This window comes from Nesoenas mayeri, assembly GCF_963082525.1.
Source record: "Nesoenas mayeri genome assembly, chromosome: 5".
Taxonomy (NCBI): Eukaryota; Metazoa; Chordata; class Aves; order Columbiformes; family Columbidae; genus Nesoenas; species Nesoenas mayeri.
In genome coordinates this window covers 56,398,396-56,420,140 of record NC_137548.1, presented here as the reverse complement: position 1 = coordinate 56,420,140, position 21,745 = coordinate 56,398,396, and the positions used below count along the sequence as shown (strand labels likewise).

Sequence of the window (21,745 nt, the reverse complement as noted above, 5' to 3'; positions counted from 1 at the left end):
GGGAATTGGAAAGAAGTAGGAGGAATGGGATGCACACACAGAGGAAAGATACATTCTTATTCAGAAGAGAGATGCTGTTTATTGTTTCAAGCCAGTTTGTTGTCTTCAAAAGAATAGAGAAACAGGATGTTTTGTAAGTCAGAATATTTGGATTGCTAGAAATGAAATTAAAATGGAAATGAAAGTGAAATAGTACTACTAATAACAATACAATTATCATAACTTAAGTTGTGATGCAAGTTTAAGTATGTTGATTTTTCTGTGGCCAGTGGAGATTAGATGAGAGAAAACAAATATACAGTAGTTGATTAAATAGTGATCAAGACAGATTTTTATTTTGCTTTTTTTCCTCCAGCTTGCTATAGAATTGTGTTTCTGGACAACTTGCGTCTTCATGTCTGTGTTAAGGCAAATAAGGTAATGAATTGCTTTCATTTTTGAAATGAAGAATTTTCCTTTTGGTATCTTCTGAAGTAAGCCTTTAACTTTCTATAGCAATAATCATACTCACAGATGAAGCTGACAAAAGAACACTACTGTTAGCTGGTCCCTATCTGATCTCAATTTAATAAGGCCATAAGCATATAGTACTTTTGTCCTCTGCTAAATAAGAAAGAATAATGTCTTACATCTCAGAGGAAACAGCGAAGAGAGCTTATGGAATAAGCTGTTTTAGGATAAGCATTCCAGAGCACTTGAGTTTCTAGTTGGCAGTGACTCTCCTGGCATAATGTACATCCCCCACATCCTTATGAATCCATCTAATAGATATATAACTCAACTGAGCAATCCATCTCGATGTTTTTGTTGTCCATTTGTTACTTTCATTTTGTCTAAAACATTTCTGGCTTAGATGTGAAATAATAGTTCTAATTAGTCTCATTTCTGTTATCTGCAATATTCTCAGAAAACAGAGTAACTAGCAATAGCTTCTTTTGTTAGTAATAGCGTTAAGGTATGGAAAGTGGTTCTGGTAAAGAAGCAACTGTTTTCCTTTGGTACTGAGATTGAAACATCTGTCCAGAAATTGGCTGACTTTAAATGCTGTTGTTGTGTCCAGTTACTGAATAATGGATGCTTAATGTACTTCAGTGATTGACACTTACTTGGTTCTGTGTGACACTACAGACACCCTTTAAAAAGGGCACAATACAATCAGAAATGTTTGACCGGAAGGTTTATTTTGGAATCTGTACAGCATGAGTCATCTTTTGATTTCTGTACTTCAGGAGATCACAGGTGATAACAACTGGTGTCTGTGACAGGTTCTACTATGCAGACTGTATTACCTGGCAGAATGTTACAGTCTGTGATATCGGAAGTAAAGACGCAAAACCTTCTGCCTTTTGGTTTATCTGTCAAGTTTCAGAAATATAGAAATGCGTAACATTAAACCAATAGAAACCTTAAATAATGGTGAGAGAGCAGAGTGTTTCAAATTGTTCCTACCATTCACCTTGTAGTTTGTCCATGTTCTAAATATCTTGCCAAAAAACAGGTGATGAGTCACTTCTGACTCATCTCTCCAGATCAGCAGAACTCTTTGCACCTTGAATGAGATCAAAGTCTTTTCATCTTATTTGCATATAAAACAAAGACTAGTCCTTAGCTTGAAATGTAAGTCTTACGCCAAAAATCCAAAGGGTAAGCTTCACATTTCTTATGGCACGTGGCTAGTAAGCTGCAGACTTTGCCACTTGTGCCAGTTAGATGGGAAAACTTGCTCCCATATGTGGTCGTTCAGATGAACTTAGTAGACCCCTCTTATATCATTACATTAATCCTACTAGAATTTATTCATGTCAGTGGTATTGCCAATTTATCTGACTCATATATTAACTAAGCATTCTCTCAGTCAGAGAAGTGAATGAAGCGGCCCTCCTATTTATCTTTGAGAATGGGTTTGTAATCATTTTGTTCTATTCATCATAAATAAGGCATTACCAAAATACTGTTTCTAATTTCAGATGTCACACCCCAGGAAAAATATCTGTCCATTAGACAGATTGCAGAATTCCATTACACACCAGTGAGACTGACCAGAAATATAGAAGACGTGGCCTAAAGTTTCTTTCCTAAAGGAGAAAGATGAAATTAATTGAAGTTTTTTTCTGAGTTTAGAGAAAATGAGACTGAAGTGAAATATTCTAACGTTTTAAAGTAATCAGAATAATGTTTTCAGTCTTCATAGTGTTTAGGACAGGAAGTAACAGCTTTAGATTGCAAAAAGGAAGATTCAGGCTCAACATGGGCAGTTGTCTAAGGACTGAGAGGTCTGTGACTCACTGAAATAGATTGCCTTGGAGTATTAAGGAAGTTTGTTTGTTTTTTTTTTTAATTGTCTAAAAAAAGAGCTTTCAGAAAAACATATTACTGGGTCAGATGAGTGAGCTGTGTAACTTACTGAGATCCTTTCTGGATCTATTTTTAACTACTGGGACTAGAGATCTGATACGGATCACTTTCAATACCAATAAGAGAATGTGCACAGTGATAGAAAATAGCCAAACAATATTCAAACAACAGGAACTGGATGAATCAACTGAACCTCTATTTTAGTGAATATTAAAAGCTTTTCATTTACTGAGTATTTAACTAGTAATGCATCTCCCACCAGAAATAGCCTTTTTATTTGTTGAGGGAGAGATCTAGAATCCTTTTGAAAAAATAGACAAGGTTTGAAGTTCAGCCAGAGTTAAGATTCTGCCTAGTTGTCAGGTTATGAATAAATGGAAGTGCCATAGCCAAAAATGTTTAAAAAAATACACGATTGTTTAAAGTTAGATAGCTAAAACTTATATGCTAAATATTTGTCAAGCTCTATGGTCCTCTCTAGATCTTAAGAAAGTGCATACTTCAGACATTGCAGGTGTTGGATGCTTTTGAAGATGGTGTAGTTCATATACTTACGTAGAGGAATGGTTTAAGCAAGTGGGAATTTTTAGATAAATTTTAACCCTTAGTACTGAGTTTTATTGCAATCAACAACAAGTTGTTCTTACAGTCTCTTCTCAAATATATAATCATGACATTCATTATGACATGAAGAACTTGAGTATTCTATAGACTTTACCTACAATTTGTGAAGCAGTAAATGGCATTTAAGGAATGTTGCATTTCCCTCTATACTGTGACAGTTCAGACTGTATATGCTCTGAGAGAGAAACAATTTACACGATGTAAAATACAATGGAACAAGATCGGAAGATGCTTAGAAGGGGCTTTAAAAGGCAACTTTTATGCTTCCAAAAAAGAGCAATTAAATTAACTTTCTAACTTACACAGGCATGAGAATGGTCATAAGTACCTATGTTTTTCCTGGAAAAAGTAGGCTTGTAAAATTCTATTGTGGTGCATGTTCACCAGCATTATTATTTTAAATTATTGTGCAAGATGAAGAGAAACAAAAGGGCATTTGAACTCCTTAAACAGGAATGCATGTTGAGAAAGGAAACTCAATTATCTGCGAATAACCAGAGATTCTGTTACCTAACTTTCATTCCTTATTGGTATGAATCCCTACCTGGATTACCTATGTTAGAGAATGACCTGAACAACATTCAAGCCATCCTTTATTCCCTCATTTTAGTGATGGTGTAAGAGTGTCCATGAGGCATACAGGTGTTAATGGTGGGAGTGATGTGGTTAGGCATCCTAATTAACGGTAATGTAAAAAGCTTATATTTTTTAATGTAATATTTTTTCCATGCTTCAGAAAAGTCACAGTTTATACAAACTAAAAATATTTCTTTTCAGGTTTTTAGTACAAGCATAGAAAAGTCAGCACTTGAAAACAGCAAGGGAATAAATAGTAAGTTTATTCTGTTTTCTAGTATATTACTATAGGCTGATATATATCACATGTAAAATTTTAGGCAAGTGGCCATCTGCTGCAGTAATAGTAAGCTATTGGATTAGATTGCACATTCCTGATATGCTCCATTATTTTAATGGATTTAATCTATTTGGAATGTTACTTATTGAGAAGAATGTAACAAACGTAATGTCTCCTGAAGTCTGGCAGTCTTCCTAAGAAATGACCACTCTGAGTATGAGTTCTGCCTAATTCTAATCACATCGACATGAAGATAGTTGACAGCCTTCAAAAATATCTAAAGGGATAACCTAGAAATGGAAAAATCTGCTGATCCTCAAATTGTATTGTATGAAAGGACAGAATAAGACATAATATCTCCAGGACAGAAGTTTAATTTGATCTTGATTAGAAAAAAGTTTTGAATTATGAGGCCCGGTGCCAAAAAAAAACACCTCAGCCATCTAGCTGCTATGAAAATGCATGTCTGTACCTTCACAGACCAATTTATGCTGAGAGTTTACCTTTCAAACTCTTATTGAATAGTCCACTGTACGCGGCTGTGTTATCTTGTGTTTTCATCATTCCATCCATCTCACTCAATGATAAATTCTGATCTGGCATCTTCACCATGATGATTTTTTCTCTGTTTATACTCTATCCTTATATATTCCCATTCAATGCATTGTTGCAAAATTCACATAATCTTATTTTCACCCCTTTTTTCAAAATGGTTTGACTGTCTTTTATGGTTTGACTGTTCCCTCTGAACTTGCTGCTTTTCAGGTGAATGTGCTATCTTAACACCACTACAATCTTCCTCATCTAGTCAGTAGCACTTGTATAAACCATTAGGCTCAATTTAAGCTAAAAAAACCTGCAGAGTAATAATTTCTTTTCACTACTTGGACAGCTTGAATCAGAATTGGATTCAGAATTTATTTGTGTAGCAGAACAACATACTAGATCAAGAAAAGACCCACTTGCTGTGTGACCTCAGGCTGCTTTAACACTTGAATAGCCAGTAAAGGTTTGGAGTTCAGTGGATTTTTATAAGCTGATCATAGAGACAGGAGGGACTACTGTAACCCTATGTGGTTTACTTCTCATGCTGAAGACAGTGCAAATTAGAACAAGAGCACAGGAAAAAGGTCTGATAACTGATTTTAATATTTCTCTAACAATCCAGGAATAACTACTAGGTATATACCTGATTCATCATCTAAAGCTTTTTGGAGTATTCCTCTCGTTCCTAGTTTAAAGATATTTCACCTTGGCTTCTATTTATATTTTTGTCTAGTTACTGAAGAGATCTTTTATCAACTTTTTTTCTCTGTTTAGATAGCTGTGGACTGTAATTGAGTCAATCATGTGTGGTAAACCAAGCAAATGAATTGTCTTGAAGCTGTCACTAGCCAGTGTGTTTTACAGTACTTTTCTGCGGTGTGTATTCTGGAGACGTGCTTGAGCCTCCAGCTTATCCAAAAATTTCTAACAGTATCAGTGTGTCACAAAGTCTGAAATTATAAATAATTCTGAAATTGAATCATATTCACTTGGACACAGAGCTGCCGTGATATGATAACATACTATTTGGTCAGCTCATATATCACTAGATGTATCTTGCAGCAATGCAGAATATATAGCATAAACCTGGTCATTTTTACAGCTTTATAGGAACACTACCAATTTTTAAAATGCTCCTTCAGTTCTAGACAACGGAACAGGACACAGTGCTTGTGCCAGCACCAAATACATCTATAGCTTCTGTATCCTCACTCAATATTCTATCAATGCAAGATCTTTTGGCTGCACAGTTAAAGTTTGTGTTTAACTAACAACACGCTATGAATTGCAAGTTCTTTTAGATTTACAGCTTTTCAATATAGATTTCCCTCATCCTATGCCTGTTTTCTGTCATTGGCTCATAGGCATCTGAATTTATATTTGGACATGTCCAAAAAGGCCAGAGTCCAGAGGGAAGACCTTCTTTCAATTGATATTAGATCTGGCCCACAGGAGGTCAAAAAAAATACTCTGAAATGAATAGATTGTAGTGTGAGCATATGAAATGAATGTAAATCAAATGAGTTCTTTTCAGGATTACAATTGTATAACTTCTGCAATGTTACCAGAAAATAGAGTGGTCTTGTATTACCTGCATGATGATGATGCTTAAGGAGGGATCACCAGAACAACTGCAGAAAGATTCGTGACTTCGCCTCAAGCTCTGGTCTAGTTACGGGCATGGAACATTTGGAGAGAGATGCTGAATACCACTAAGTAGAGACTGTGCTAAATTACTGCAGCATAAATTCAGTGCATGTCAGATCATCCTGTGCAGTACTGTAATACTAGTTGTCAACACTGCCTACATGGTGCATGCAGAATTATTCTCCCACTTGGAACACATTGAAGTTTCCTTTGAAAAAAAAAAAAAGGTATAGGGCAAAGAGAGGTATGCACATCTGTTCAGCAGGTTTAGATTCAGCAAATATTTCCATCAGTAGGAAGAAGAAATGGGAATGAATCCACGAGCACGCAGAAAGGTTGTTAAGGGTAGGTTTGGTTAATAAGTGGAAAAACTGCATCAGTGTGGTGGCCATTATACAGCAGGTAGCAATTAGGTTTCCCTGTGCAGTTCTGCAAGAGCCTGTACAGCTCTAAAGCAAAGCAAAATATCTTGCCTTGGACACTACAAGGAGCTGATCTGATATCCTACCTAGACCATTTGCTTCAACAATCTTTTTTGAATATGATCCCCAAAGAAATGAGCTCTCCTAAAGCATCTTCATGCAAAGTCACCTAGTCTGTCCTTGGCACACTGAGTAATTTTGAAGGTTTGAACCAGCCAGTAAGACATTATTTTGAATGACATGTCTGTTCTCTTAACTTACACGTAATCTCCATGGCAGATACTTCTGTCCCTGTGGTGACACCTATCTTCAACAAAATACTTGAAAATTTACCAGCTATTGTCCCGACACCCACAGGCTAAAGATGGCATTGCCATGGATCTGCAGGGCTATTTGAGCAAGGTCCCTCAGAGAATGCCAGATCATGGTGTCACATAAGCTACATTATTTTGGGTCTACAGAGAGCATGTTCACTTTGCTCTCTTTAAAGGTGTCTAGGGCTCCACAGCACTGCTTTTCCTTTTACCCGTCATACAGTGGCATATCCTCACAGCAGAAGGAACTACTGGTTCTGTCCAATGAAGAGGCAATTTTCCTTGAAGAGGCAATTTTCCTTGCAGGTTCAGTTCATGTTTCCTGCAGTGACACTCAAACCATGGACAAGGGAGTTCATGTCTTCCAGGCATATTTTAGCTCTTAAGTCACTACAGATCTTAAACATGAGCAAGTTTTGCTCCTTTACAACCCTGATTCTGTACAGAATTAAAAATTACCACTGTTCTATGATAAACTTGGTTTAAGGATGAGATAAGCAGGTCTTTGGAAACTCCAGTCTGAAGTATCACTTGGGCTGCTACAGATACAGTGATTTCTGGTACTAAGTCTGAAAAAATCTGCCAATTCAATCCGGAAATGTCGTCAAAAGGAGTTTAATTAGTTTTCCAGAAAAACCACTCATGCTTTGTAATGATTTGTAAATAATTATAAAAATTACAATATATTGTCTTTTTGCTTTCAATCTACTCTTTTCTTCCCTATTTATAATTTTTCTCTTTATTTAACTTTCTCTCATTTTCCAGATATGACCAATTCTCAGAGCAGTTTTTAGTTCCCAGTTAAAACATTACACACTTGACAGTGTGTACATAACATTAAATTCATGTTATTATGTTCTCCTTTTCCTCTTTCTATTTTATCATTTCCTTATTAAGAGAAATTGAGATCTAAGACATGATTTTTCAATGAAAAAAGAAGTAGCTACATCCTGGTATATAGTCCAAGTTAGCTATTTCTAGTACATACTGGCAAACTAACAGAAAACCCCATTATTATGATCCTCTAGGTCTTTTTCTCACAACATATTCTCCATACATATGAAGAATATATCACAATAAATTACTGCATCTCTGAAAGTAAATATTTTTAATGTTTTGGAAATTTTATGAAATTTCACTTTGCATAGTTAATTTCTGAGGGCATAAATTAGTGAACCTTCCTACATTTATTAGGTTCATACTAAGCTTGTGTTCACCAGTATCACAGAAACTGGTGGACGTTCAGGAGATTAAGTGCTGAAGAGTGAGATTTTTCTTCAGCATTCTTTCAGTGTCATACATAATATGCTTGTTGTGTTCCCTTTTCAGTTTCTGGAGATGCTGGCATGGCCAAATAACTTAAGTGTAAGGATAGGATTTTATAAAGGAGGATTTAAGATATTATGGTGGTACTGATTTGCAGGTTTTGGATCAGTGTTAAGAAGGGAATCTCCTGCTGGAGAGCAAGATGCATTACCCTGGGCCTGGACTTAGTCTAGAAGTAGATTTAGCAATAAACTGACTGAGAAATAGGGCAGAAAGCATCCAGTTTTGTGGTACAGAAATGGCACCAAAGAGCAAAGGCACAGAACCACTTCTAGAGTTTCTAGATTAAGGCAAGTGAACAAAACCGGAGCCAAGCTGGAGAAAATAGATGTAGCAGAAACATACAACAGCTCAATCTTCCTACTGGTAATAACATTGTAGTTGGCTGTGGAGACCTTTGAATGGGATATAGTAACCTAATACAATGGTGAGTTGACTATATTCTCCTCCAGTTAGCACAATTTCTGTGATTAGAATCAGAAAAGACAACCAGTTATTGCTCAAGGAGAAATTAAAATAATCAAGTAAAGAATATAAAATCAAGTCTTAGGAAAGACTGCTGAATTCAGTCTGCATTTACAAATACTGAACAAGATCAAAAAATAGCACAAAGAACATTGCAATAATCTCACGAGAAGGGAAAAAAAGCTAAAGTGTGTTGTGTTGTTTTGTTTTGTTTTCCTGGACAAACTAGAAAAAAAGAATGATTCAAAACTGTACAGGGATTGAGAGCAGCAAAGACAAGCCGAATATGCATTTTTAGCTACATTTACAGCAAAGATTCCTTCACTGCCTTTGGGAACAGCAGAGGAGTTATGGAGAAGGCCCACAGAAGTTTCTTCTTGTGGTTGTGATGTACTTGTATGTGGAAACAGTGCTGCCAGTTCTAAAGTATCCCCATGAATTCAAAGAGCTAACTCTGCAAAAGAAAAAAAATGAGAAGACCATAAATACTGGAGGGAATAAAACTTAGGAAAATTATAAAACCAAGAGCGCAATAAATGGCATTATTATACAGAAATCGAGAGGTTACGACTTTAGTTTCAAGAAATCTTTCTGTCAGTATCTGGACACATTGTTTTTATCCAAAATGTCAGGACATTTAAGGCCAGATAAGAAGAAATTCACACGTTATTTATTATCTTTTTTCATCTTTAAATTTTACAATCAGAAAAATACAGACGGGTTAATATATCAACCTTTAATCCCAAAACAATGTTGAAGTGTAGCCAGCTATGCTAGATATTTCAGCTGTAGAAAACTCTCGCCAGGAAATTCTGAACATCTGGCTGGCTACTGATGTTCATTACTAATCCATCTTGATACAATGGAGAAATTCCAGAGGACTGAAAAAAACTATTATTATGTCAGTATTTCAAATCATTTAATCAGATCACTAGGATAATTCTAAGAGGGGACATAATGAAAAACTTGATACAGAATGAAACATAAATATAACTAATACTGATACGGATTTATAGAAAAGACAGTTTGTCAAATGTATTTGACTGCTTAAACAAGACTGTAAGTTGGCAGATAAAGGTAAAAGTTTGGATTGATATTAGGAGGCTTTTGTAAGCCATTTTGATTTGGGAACCAGAATGACATATAATCAATATAGTTCTCATTAAATGGATTAAAGAGTAGCCAGGAGTTAGATCTGAAAATACTGCAGCAAAAGGGAATTATCACTGGCCAGCTGCATTTTGAGAGTAGCCTCTGCAAGAACTGGTTCGAGATTTTTTTTAATCCTCCCACCACTTCAATCAGGATTATTTGAACCATGTTTAAACTATGGATGTCCCAGGGTTCTTGCAAGCCAGAAGGCAAGCCCAGATACCAACAAAACTTTGGCTGTCTGACCTAAGAGCATAGGCTGGGATACAGGAAGAATTACCGTGAGTCCAGAACTGCGGGGCTGAACTCCTCCATTCAGTATTGCTTCATACTGAAGGCACCTAAATTTGGTAGATTACACAAATTTTACTTAAGCATTTGTGAAAAACACCCAATTCCTACTTGTGTAGGTATCCACAAAAGCCTCAGTCTTGATTCCTAAGCCCCACTGTTTGCCAGTATCTTAGGAATGGTTTATTCACAGCTTTCACGGTGTGCTCAGTGCACAGCAATCAGACTTACCTCTTTCCTCTCTTTTTTGAATCTTGAATCATCCCTACAGAAAGGCAGTTCCTCAGCAAGGGGAGTAGCCTGCCCACCCTTTTCAGAGCACCAGGGACACGTGTTTGAGATGCTCTTTGTGGGATAGGTGGGTCTGACTGCCCTCAGACACATTAAGTAATTTAAGCTGGGCCTGCTCCATCTTAAGTCAGTAGGCTATTAAGTGGACTGGTATTAGCTGTTTGATCCTCCTCTTTTGCTCTTTCAAAAGAAATGAAGTATTTCTGCTCAGTTTAAGCTGAAAACACCAGTTCAGCAGAAAAACACCAACTCCTGCCTCTGAACTTTCCTGCAGCTCCAAGTTGAAGCATAAGCTGTATAAAGAGCAAGGTCTAACATTCAGCCCTGTCCTTAGATGGCCACTTGGCTCGGTGCATGTTTTGGTCTGAACCCTACTCTGAGGCCCCACTTCTCCCTGCATGGTGGGGACTGAACATACCATACTGAGAGTGCCAGGGTCTCCTGTAGGGCCTGCATACATAAATCTTTATCTACCAATAACCACAAAGAAATAGCTGTCAAGAATAAAAAAATGAAGCTGGCAGAAGTCAAGACTAGCTGTTATGCCTAAAACTTGTGCTTAAAATAAATTTAAGATGGTTTTCCCCACCTTATTCCACTCCCTCTCCCAAAATGTCTCTTCTCTAGGCAGACTCATGAGCAGCTTCTTGACTCGTGGTATAGTTGCATGTGACTCTGGTAGCACAAACACTGTTTTTTCTAGACTATTTAGGCAGAGATTAATCATTACACAATGCTTTGTGTTGAGAGGCAATGGAGGACATGGGTCTGCAAACGCAACAAACTGGCAAAAAAAGATTGCAGTAATTGTCAGGAGTATGACAATAACGGAACACTTTGTATATGTTACTAAATGAGAAGCAAGCCATAAAATATCTTAAAAGCAAATTCACACAGTTATCTGCTCCACTAGAAAATGACGACCAACTGGAAAGACAGGGCAAGGAGAAGGATTAAAATATTTTAATAGACAATTTGTTTGTCAAGGCTGGAAAAGAGTTTATTCTGAGTTACAGAAATTTAAATAGATACCTTTAAAACCTTTTTAGCTATGTAAATTTAATGGAGAATTATAAAGAACAGCTTAGCTGGAATAGTGTAAATTAGATTTTTATGTCTGAATAGGAGTATAAACATTCTGAGCCATATTCTCCATGCTTATAAAAATATCCTCACAAAGTAAAATGACTTGCTGAGTAATTAGATATTTAAAAGCTGAATCAGAAGTTAGATTCAGAACAGGCTTCTGGAGTGAAAACATCAACTTTAAACACAGGATGCGTTTCACGTTTTTGGTTGAGGGGTTTTTTTGTGTAAACCAAGTAAACAGAAACCATTAACTCGTGCACAAGTAGTCAGAATATATCTGCAAGTCCTTTAAATTTTTGTTCTTCTGACATGAAGACATTTAGAAGACAAAGTGGATCCTTGGCTGTGACTTGGAGCATTGTGCTCCACCAGACAATTGAGACCCTTCTGTTCACCGTCTCTCTGCACAGATGAGGTATGGCTGTGGTTGCAAGGTCATGCCTAATCTTGGTTTGAGATCTGGAATCACACCATGAGGAAAACACAGGTGAAACCGTTGTAGTAATGAAGTGAAAAACAAAAACATTTCCATTCGAGCTAGTTGTTCTCCAAGACAATGTCTTCTTCCTGGATTGAAAATAAGGTTTTGTAAAGACTTAAAATGTGTTCAGTTACATTTATACTCAGATTATAATGGTCATTTCTGTGTTCTAAGAGGAACTGTATGAACTTGGTGGTAGTATTCTGTAAGAGAGGACAGGTGATATTTTACAGCAAGAAGCAGATTTTAGATAATCTGTTTCTCTCGCTACACAAATGCCATTGTAACTGATCTGTCAAATTTATTTAAATAAGCTTTAGCTGCTTTATCTTGAAGTGCCAGTCTAGAAAGGAGATGTTTTTAAAAAATGATACTATGAATTTCAGCCTTTGTCACCTACTTTCTTAATTACATCTACTGCTAGTCATAATTACCTGCCAATTACCATAACTTGCTAGGTAGAAAGATATGAAACAGGTCTGGATAATGTCTTTAAATATTAGTTCCCATTCTGTGTATAACTAGTTACAGGGAGTAAACGTGGTTGTGGAAGACACAGATGAATGAGTAACAACATCTGGAACTGGTAATTTCAAACAGGCAAAGAGGCATAATAGAATACACAACAAAGGTGGACTTTGCCAAATCTAACTTCAGCAATTTAGATGTTGTGCATCTATTCCAAGGGAATTGTCTTGTCCTGTCTCCTATTTTTTGGAGAAAGAGTACCCCAGATAAGTAAACTAAGTCACCCCTACACAAGGCTGTGTCTTTCTGTGGATTGCAGAGGTAGCCCTGGCAATCAGCTTATATAGAACATCTGATTTTTTTAGATTGATAATCATACATAAGGTAAATTATCCACTCTTACAGGCATCAAAAGACAAATATGTAATGATCTAGAACTGCCAGAATACTTCCTCAGGTCAGAACGCAGTGCTATGTGCTGCCCCCCAAGCCAGTTCTGAGCAAAATATGCAATTTCTGGTGCTGATCAAAGTGCTGAAATTTGAAAGTTGGTTGTGTAAATCACCTGTATGTAATTACTTCGGCAACAAATAACTATTAATTGTGAAACAAATAATGCTTCTGTACTATAATTATATAAAATGCAGAGAGTCCTCATAGAAGACTTTTGTTACTTTATATATAATAATGAGCTCATCTATAGAAAAGATATTATGTTAAAATGCCTTATGTCCAGGGTGCATTATATTTAATATCTTTAAAATAGCTGTTTCATCAGAATGGTGGATAATTTATATCATTCTGTCCATTCCTGATTTATTGCCATCACTTACACGTTATACATCTCCAGATTTATGAAAAGGAACAGTGGAAGGAATCACTCTTACCTAGTGAAAAAGGAATAAATGCTTCTTTCTTGACAAACTGCCCGTTGCTGTCCAAAAACCTCTCAGGAAAAAACACTTCTGGATTGCTCCAGTATTTTTCATCAAAATGAACAGAGTAGAGGTTTGTAATGACTGTAGTGCCTTCAGGAATGGAGTAACCACGCACAACAGTATCTTTGGAAGTTGCATGAAAAATACCGAGTGGAGCGATGTTACAGAACCTTAGAACTTCATGTAGGACAGCCTCAGTGTATGGCATTTTGCATTTCTCCTCTAACGCAGGCATTTTGTTTGGGCCAATGACTAAATCGATTTCTTTTTGAACTTGCCCTGTCAGGAACAGGAATAAAAGCTGATGTTTATTGGGTAATATCCTTTATTTTTAAATTTAATTTATAAAATATATACTTCTTAAAGGATACCAAAACGTGAAATATCTTATAAAATATAGTAACTTATAAGCTTTTAAATTTAGACTATACTCTTTATTCTGCTAGTAGGAATTATTACTAGCATGTATACCAGTAATCTTTTCCTAAAGTAAATATTCTCAGTAAAATAGTGTTTAAGCATACTTTTCTTTGCTTGTGTGTATTTTTATTTCTGGAGCTCTTCAAAACTGAAGCAGCAGGCAAAAGACTGCAAAGATAAAGTACATTAAATACTTAAATGAATGCAGTTAACACTGAAATTAGCCACCTGAACTTTCCCTTGTCTAATTCTAATGATTCTTTAGAACTGCCACAGTGTAATCTCATTCACTCTTAAACTGAAAATATTTGTCACAACACAGTGAGAGTTAAGAGGGACAGGGGTCTGAATTTAACTCAAAAGGAACAAATTCAGTCACTGGTTTTTAACCCATTTTCAGAAATTAAGTTCACAGGTTATTTGTGTAATTTCAAAGGCATTCAAACTGCCTCCACTTTTTCCAGATCCACTTTCTTTGTTGAAACTGCCAAACAGCTCCCGACTAAAACAAAGTTGGACTTCCACAATTAATGTGGAACCAATAATGAAAATCTGTGCGATGGCAAAAAATCCTCTACCAGAATCACCAGGTTTTTCAAGCTAAATTGGTGATATTTCACATCAAAATGAAGAGGTGAAAAGCAGCTTAGTGAAAGTATATTCTGTGATGTAGTAGTGTATCCGTCTATATTGTATTACTCAGACAGAGAAAGTCTAAATAAATTAAAAGTAATGGTAATTTTTATTTTTATCCAGATGAACTGATTTTTGAATCCAAATTCAGAAACTCATTATATCACAATAGCCAAGATCACAAGATTATTTCAGGTGAGTGGATCTCTACAAAAACAGCCAATGCATAAGAGACACTAAACTAAAAAGTTTTCTTGATCTTTATTGAAAAACAGCATATTGGTCACATCTTAATAGAGAAGGAATAAGTATGTTCTTGTTTTAAGGTATGAATATTGTTTGTGAGCCATGACAGACTGATGAGAAACTTTAGGTGGACCTTTTTGCATTTTGGCTTTTTATATAATGTAAAGCATTGATATATCTATTGACTAATTATGGAACTTAATATATTTTTAACTAAAATACGGACAAAGTGTATATGCATCCTAAAACATAAGTATCTATAAAATCAGGTGGTTTTTTTCATTCTATTAAATGTTTTTCTTTTTTTGGTAGATTTTCTTATTACACTGTGTAAAGCATATAGATGGATCAGTGGAACTCAAAAGCATAAAAGCAACACTTCATTTTTTTAAACCCATTTATTTTAAATTGTCTGAAATGTGTTGACTGGGTAAAAATTGCAGGCAGAGTTTTAAGCTTCCACCAAAAATATTATTAGCTGTATTTAGTGAGCCGAAGCTACATGTTTCTCTTAAGTATGTCTCTAAAAGTTTTTAAAATTAACAACTCAAATCCTGTTTGATCTTGCTTTTAATCCTAGGCTAGAAGAAAGCTTTTCTACATTTTAATCTTTAATCAATTTCCTCATGTTCTGTTAGTTAATTGACTAACTAGAATAGTTGAGTAAATGAAAATAAGAAAATATGTAAGAACTTTGGTTCTACTTGCTTAGCCAGATATTTTAACTAACTCAGTGAACGTGGGACTTAAAATAATGACAATAATAGCAGAGAAAAAAAGAGCTTTGGCATCAACTTCTTCCTTTAATCTGAATAATTTTCACTGTTTATAACATGTCAGGCCTTGACAAACATTATCACCATATTTTGATTTTCTTTTTTTTTTTTTTTCAAGTAACACTGTATTTACCTTAAACATAAATAAGGAATTTGACCTCTAATTTTAAAATAATAATTGCTTTTTGTCCACTCAATTTAAATTAACAATTATTCTAGCTGAGAAAATCAGAAGGTATAGAGTCATGCACCTACTACCATGGGAAGAAAAGATAATCTTTCATACATAAAGATACCTGGTGCCTATGCAGAACTTCAGATCTCAAGAGCCTTAAAGCTCCAAGTAGCGTTGTTATCTACATTATTTTAATTTTTCTTTTTAAATACTACTTTTGTTCTTCTGAAAGTATAAATATTCATGTCTATAATATGGAAATCTACTATGAATTAAGGCACCTAAGGATAAAAATAAATTGTACCTAAACTGTTAACTACAACCTGATTTACATTTTTGCTGATGTTTTTACATTTTTAATTTGGTTTATTAATGTCATATTTAATTGCATCTCCTTATTATTTATTAAATAAATAGATGAGTACATCCACCAACCAATATTATGCATCACAACACTACACTTAAATATATTAGAAATACTTTATTAAAAATATTAAAGCTTCATAAAAATGCATGCACAAAAATAATATGCTAAAATTTTACCATGACGTTGGGCTTTTGATATCTTCATCTGCATATAATGTAAGTTTATCACATCTGTCCAAAGTTTATCACATCTGTCCATAGTATATTGGATAAATAGTATAATAGAATAATATATACAAACCTTCCTTTTTAGTTATGACTATGGATCACTGCACCACTCTGAGAAAACAGTTCAAATTTGCATTAAGAAAGTGTATTGGTTCCTTAAAATGTCAAAGTTCTTACCTTGAATGTTTGGATAAAGAGCCATAAACAACACTGCCCATCTTAAAACATTTGTTGTGGTTTCTGTCCCAGCTATGATGAGCTCTCCAACAGAGAAAATTAAGTTTTCTCTCGAAAATGTAGATTCTGGATCATTTTCATTGCAATCCATCTCATCCAAATAGGCATCTACAAAATGTCGAGGTGCCTGAGGCTTCCTATTTTCAGAGACACGTTCAATAAGCTCATGAAGAAAGTCATAGACTTCTGCTGCATTTTTAAACAGCTGCTGATGTTTCCCAAATGGCAAAATACCAATCCAAGGAAAAGCATTATATAAAAATACAGAAGCATTAGCAGCTAATTCAATATTTTCACTAAAAATCTCAATCATGTGCTGAAATTCAGTATCTTCATATGTGAAACGTTCTCCGAAAATAATCCAATTAGTAATGTTTGAAACAGCATTTGTTATCAAGTGCTTAAGTTCAAATGGTCTGCCTTTGTATGTGTCAATGGCATCAAGAAAATACACAGATTCTTCTGAAATTTTGTGTTCAAAGGACCTTTGACCATATCCGAAAGTTCGAAAGATATTTACAGCTAATTTGCGATGTTCTGTCCATCCTCTGCCATATTTACTGTTCAGTAAGCCTGAAAAAATATTTTGACACAGTATTTTATGCAACGCTTTGTTTTTCCCCATAAATAAAATTATTTAACAAGACAAAAAAATGAGACGAAAAAATTACACACATCTTGCTATGGAACATGAGTGACAATCCTTTCCAAATAATATATTTAAAGAAGCACTAAGAACTTTAAGAAAGGAGATAAAGAAGTAGAAAAAAAATGGCTAAAGCAAATGTTTCATGTGATCACCAACCCATCTATTGGATAAAAATTACATTTTTATTTAAAAGACATTAGCACTTACCTCCCATGTTTGTCAGCTTCTTAAACAGAGGAAGAGATGGTCTATCTGCAAAAACTTCGCTTTGATGAACAAGGCATTCTTTTACTGCATCATAGCCATTCAGTACAATAGCAGATATACCTCCCAGATCAAGACTGAAGATCTGTGGGAAGAAAATAATAAAAATTTTAAGAAGAAACAATGAAAACAAGTAAAAACGAGTAATGAAAAAGTGAAACAACACTAAACATCCATGCAAAATACAGACTTGAATCAAATTCAGTGGGGCAGACAGATAACCAGAGATGATACAACTGTGGCATTACACAATAGAGTCTAATTTACTCTGTCAAAAGATACAGTAAATTAGCCTGCACTCTTTCTGTGCTTTCCTGTGCACCTAAACTGGCCAGCTCTCCAAAGTAAGGACTGGGACACTTTCATGTAGTCATTTAAAAAATATGAATTTGGTATGACAATGCATATTTCTCATAAAAAAAATGTACTGTCCTCTAGCATTAGTACACATAAGTAGATATTAGTGTAAGTATATATACTTATAAGTATATAACATAACCTTATTGGATATAAGGTGTAGCTTTTATATAAGAACTAGAACTAAAGTATTGTCTGCTTTCCCAGTTTGCTGAGACTCCTGCCCCAGGAGGGTGTAAACTTTGCTGCTGTATCTGCTCCTCCCTCCTGCCCGAGGAAAGGTCAGTGCCAACAGCTTCACCCAGTTAAGGGCGCTATGAAGCTACAAGTTCACATCACTAAGACATCCAACACGTGACTTAGTAATGGCAGACACACAAGTGGTGTCAGGTGTGAAAACAACCAAGCTGCACCCAGTCCTTTCCACCTCTGGAAGTGGACACCAGCTTACCCTACGCAGGCTCCCAAAGAACCCTCACATTTAGGGACTGATGACAGAACCCGAGGGAATGGCAGGAAGATGTGCCAGGGCAGGTTTAGGTTGGACATTAGGAGAACGTTCTTCACCCAGAGGTTGGTGGAGCCCTGGAACAGGCTCCCCAGTGAGGTGTCACAGCCCCAAGCTTGACAGTGTTCAAGAAGAGATTGGACAACGCCCTCAGACACATGGTGTGAACTGTGGGGTTGTCATATGCAGGGACAGGAGTTGGACTTGATGATCCTTGTGAGTCCCTCCAAAATCAGGACATTCTGTGATTCTATGATAGAAGGGAGAGCCATGACAACAGCCACCAAATGACAGCATAGCCTAGCTAGTCCCACCTCCTGTTTCCAGAAGGAGTTAACATTAGACGCTTTAGAGGAAGACAAAATAGATCCTGCAGAAGGCACATACAGGATAAACCAAATGAAAATCCTAACTTAAGTTTTAAAAATGAAAACTGAGGCTAAATTAAGATTGAAATAATTTATCACTTTCCGTATTTTTCTTAGCATCATAAATATGTATTTTTACCTATACAAATCTTGAGTTCTTCTTTCATCTCAGAGCTATTGACCTCCACAATATGAAATAGTGTTAGCCTAATTACACATTCTGTGACAACTGGGTTGTCACCAAAAGGGTTGTCAGGCACTGGAACAGGCTACTCAGGGAAGTGGGGGCGTCACTATCCTGGGAGGTGTTTAAGATGTATAGACATGGCACTTAGGGACATGGTTTAGTGGTGGACTTTGCAGTGTTAGGTTAATGGTTGGATTCGATGATCTTAAGGGTCTTTTACAAGCTAAGTGATTCTATGATTCTGTACCTATTTTGCTTTAGCAAGCTTGATATTTTCACTGTTATGACAGCTCTTTTTTATGTGACAAAAAGACACTGATATGTTTCTGCAAGCCATTTGTGTTTTGTATACTTTGATTATAGCTTATATCTTTCTTCTTATGTTATCCACAACAATAATTAAAAAACCTTTCATTGTATTTTTCCAGAGCCCCCCAAATAATCATACACTGTCTTCAATTTCCCTCAAATTCTGCAGGATCCTTTCTGGCAGCAGGTGACTAGAACTACATACAGTATTCCAGGCAAGTAGAAAGCTTAGTTTATTTGATGACACATTTTCCTTCCTATTTACATTCTATTTGTCCTAATATTTTGCTTGAAACACACTTCTTTATTTTTTTGTTGCCAAAACAGAGGAAACAAAACCTAATAATATCCTTTTGTTTCTGCCATTTAGCATCCTTCTAGTTTGTGAACTTTGCTTCATTTCTCATTCATGACAAGACTGTGACTTATTCTGTTTCTGCTGTAGGTTTCTTCAGTGATCTGGTCAAAAGCTTTTGACAGACTTAAGTTCTAGCAACAGTTTTATTTGCTTGTTAGGGGTATTATACTTAAACAATTCTAGTAGTTTGAAGGACATGATTATCTAGACAAACCACTGTTTGTTGGACACAAAACTCAGTCCTTCAGAGACCTCCAGCAATCCTGCTAAGTAAAACACCAGAGATGTTCTAGTCTGCAGATGAGGAATTGCTGGCTGCGCATGGGCACTGTCTGGGCAGTGGCTATCAGAACACACATGTGTACATGCATGTTACGTGTACACACTGACAAATGCTAACACCTGCCTGCCTTTCCCTGCTACATGTAATTTGGATTTAATTTTTATGAACCTTTGTGAATCTTCATGCAATAAGTAGTCAGTTGTACTGGCCTCAGGATCTTTCCTTTGTCCTAGCTGCAAAATGCCTGTGAAGCATGTGTCAATGCCAGCATCCTATATAAAAATCTTCCCTGTGTGTCAGAATAAAAAGTGGCTTGAGCACTGCTAGAATAGACTGTCTGCTTGAAACTTGACGATGAAAAGAAATACCTGATATAAAGGAAAGTATGAAAAAAGTAATCATGTATTTATACTAATTGACTGCAAGTATTCCAAGTATCTCACTGAAGGTACTTGGAAGCAACGTGTTTTCAGTGAAAATGTGACTACTACTATTGTTAGTTTTGAGCGCTTTTGGCGTGTCCAAGACGTGCGGATATGAAACAAGCAAGTTACTTCCATGTGCAGCAGGACACCAGTCCGAGCATCGTATCATAATAAAGCAGGAGCAGAGGCCAGGCGAGCAGAGAGCTCTGCTCCGCCGCTCTGACCCTAGAGGGGGCTCCGGCCTAAGAGTGCAACCGCTTCCCCTCTGCCCCTGCTCCGGCCCTGCGCTCACGGGAACCGCTGACAGGTTTTGCCAGAGCCTTGTGCTGCGGCGGCCCCGCTACCGACCGGGTACTGGGCCCTTTCCCCTCCTCCCGTTAACCGGCGGGACTGCTCCGCCCACGATGCCGCTGCCTCCGCCCCGGGGCGGTGGGACCTGGAGCGGCCGCCTCCGCGGTGCTGCTCGTTCTCCGGCGCGGCGCGGGCACTGACAGCCGCTCCGGGCCGGGCGGTGGAAAGGCCGGACGCACCGTGCTGCCGGTGCGGCTCCGGGCTCCGCGGCAGCCCCGGGACCGCCAGAACAGAGAGCGCCCGCCTGGCTGCCTCCTCCTCGGGCTCTGCCGCCGACAGCGCTGCTCGCCCCGACCCAGCCCGAGCCGCTCCCGCCCCGGGGGACCCCGAGAAGGCGGCAGACGCTGCCGGAGCGGCGGTACCTGCCCGTGGATCTGGCTCTGCCGCCTCATGTAGACGTGCGGCTGCTCCGCGCCCAGGGCGTGGATGTTGCCGATGAGGGGCAGCCCCGCGGGGCCGGGCGGGAAGCCGGGCGGCCGCCGCTGCTTCAGCAGCTGCCGCACCACCAGCGCCAGCACCGCGGCCGCCAGCGTCAGCAGCAGAAGGCAGGCGCCGCTGCTCGCCGCCGCGCCCGGGTCCCCCGCCGGCCACATCACGCCGCTTCCTTCTGCTGCCGGCCCGCCCCGCCGCCCTTATTGGGCAGTGGCAGCACCGCCCCGCGCTCATTGGCCCGCGGCGGCTCCGCCCCGCGCGTCGGGGCGGGGACGGGACGGCGCGAAGCCGCCGCGGGGCGGACACATCGGCGCGGGAGTTAGTTATGGTTGGACTCGGTGATCCTGGAGGTCTGTCCCAACCGATATGATTCTGTGATTGCTGGGATGAGCTGAGGACGGGCTGTCCTCCGTTGGCCCGCGGGACTGCAGAAAACGGGTGTCGGGAGAGTGACTGCACACACATACACACAGGATTCAGTGTACTTGCTTATGTTTGCCCAGGATGGCAGATTGAAAGGAAAGATAAATGTCACGTGTACATCACAGAACAATACAGGCATCACTTTTAATGAAGGCAAGTGTAATGATGCTGACCCAGTTTTCTCAGAGTTGTTGATGCCAGTGTGTTGTAATGGACTGAAGGCTGGTTAGGCTGGCTGGTTGAACCAGGGTCTGTGCTGGTTTCCCTGGGTCCATGCAGTGAGACACTCTGATTTTCAGGTGAATCTTCATGCAATGAGTAGTCAGTTGTACTGGCCTCAGGATCTTTCCTTTGTCCTAGCTGCAAAATGCCTGTGAAGCATGTGTCAATGCCAGCATCCTATATAAAAATCTTCCCAGCATGTCAGAATAAAAAGTGGCTTGAGCACTGCTAGAAAATTATTTCTTTCATTCTACTTCCAAGTT

General features: G+C 37.9%; 1 protein-coding gene across 1 annotated transcript; it reads right to left on the bottom strand.

Moving 5' to 3' along the window:
• Positions 1–11,769: 11,769 nt before the first annotated feature.
• On the bottom strand, positions 11,770–21,302 carry CYP2R1 (cytochrome P450 family 2 subfamily R member 1; the record flags this gene model as incomplete). The annotated part of the gene is given in 6 exon segments (XM_080345281.1): positions 11,770–11,945; positions 13,215–13,544; positions 16,287–16,919; positions 17,203–17,344; positions 20,768–21,004; positions 21,006–21,302. Coding segments are annotated over 6 exon segments (1,815 nt in total).
• Positions 21,303–21,745: the final 443 nt, after the last annotated feature.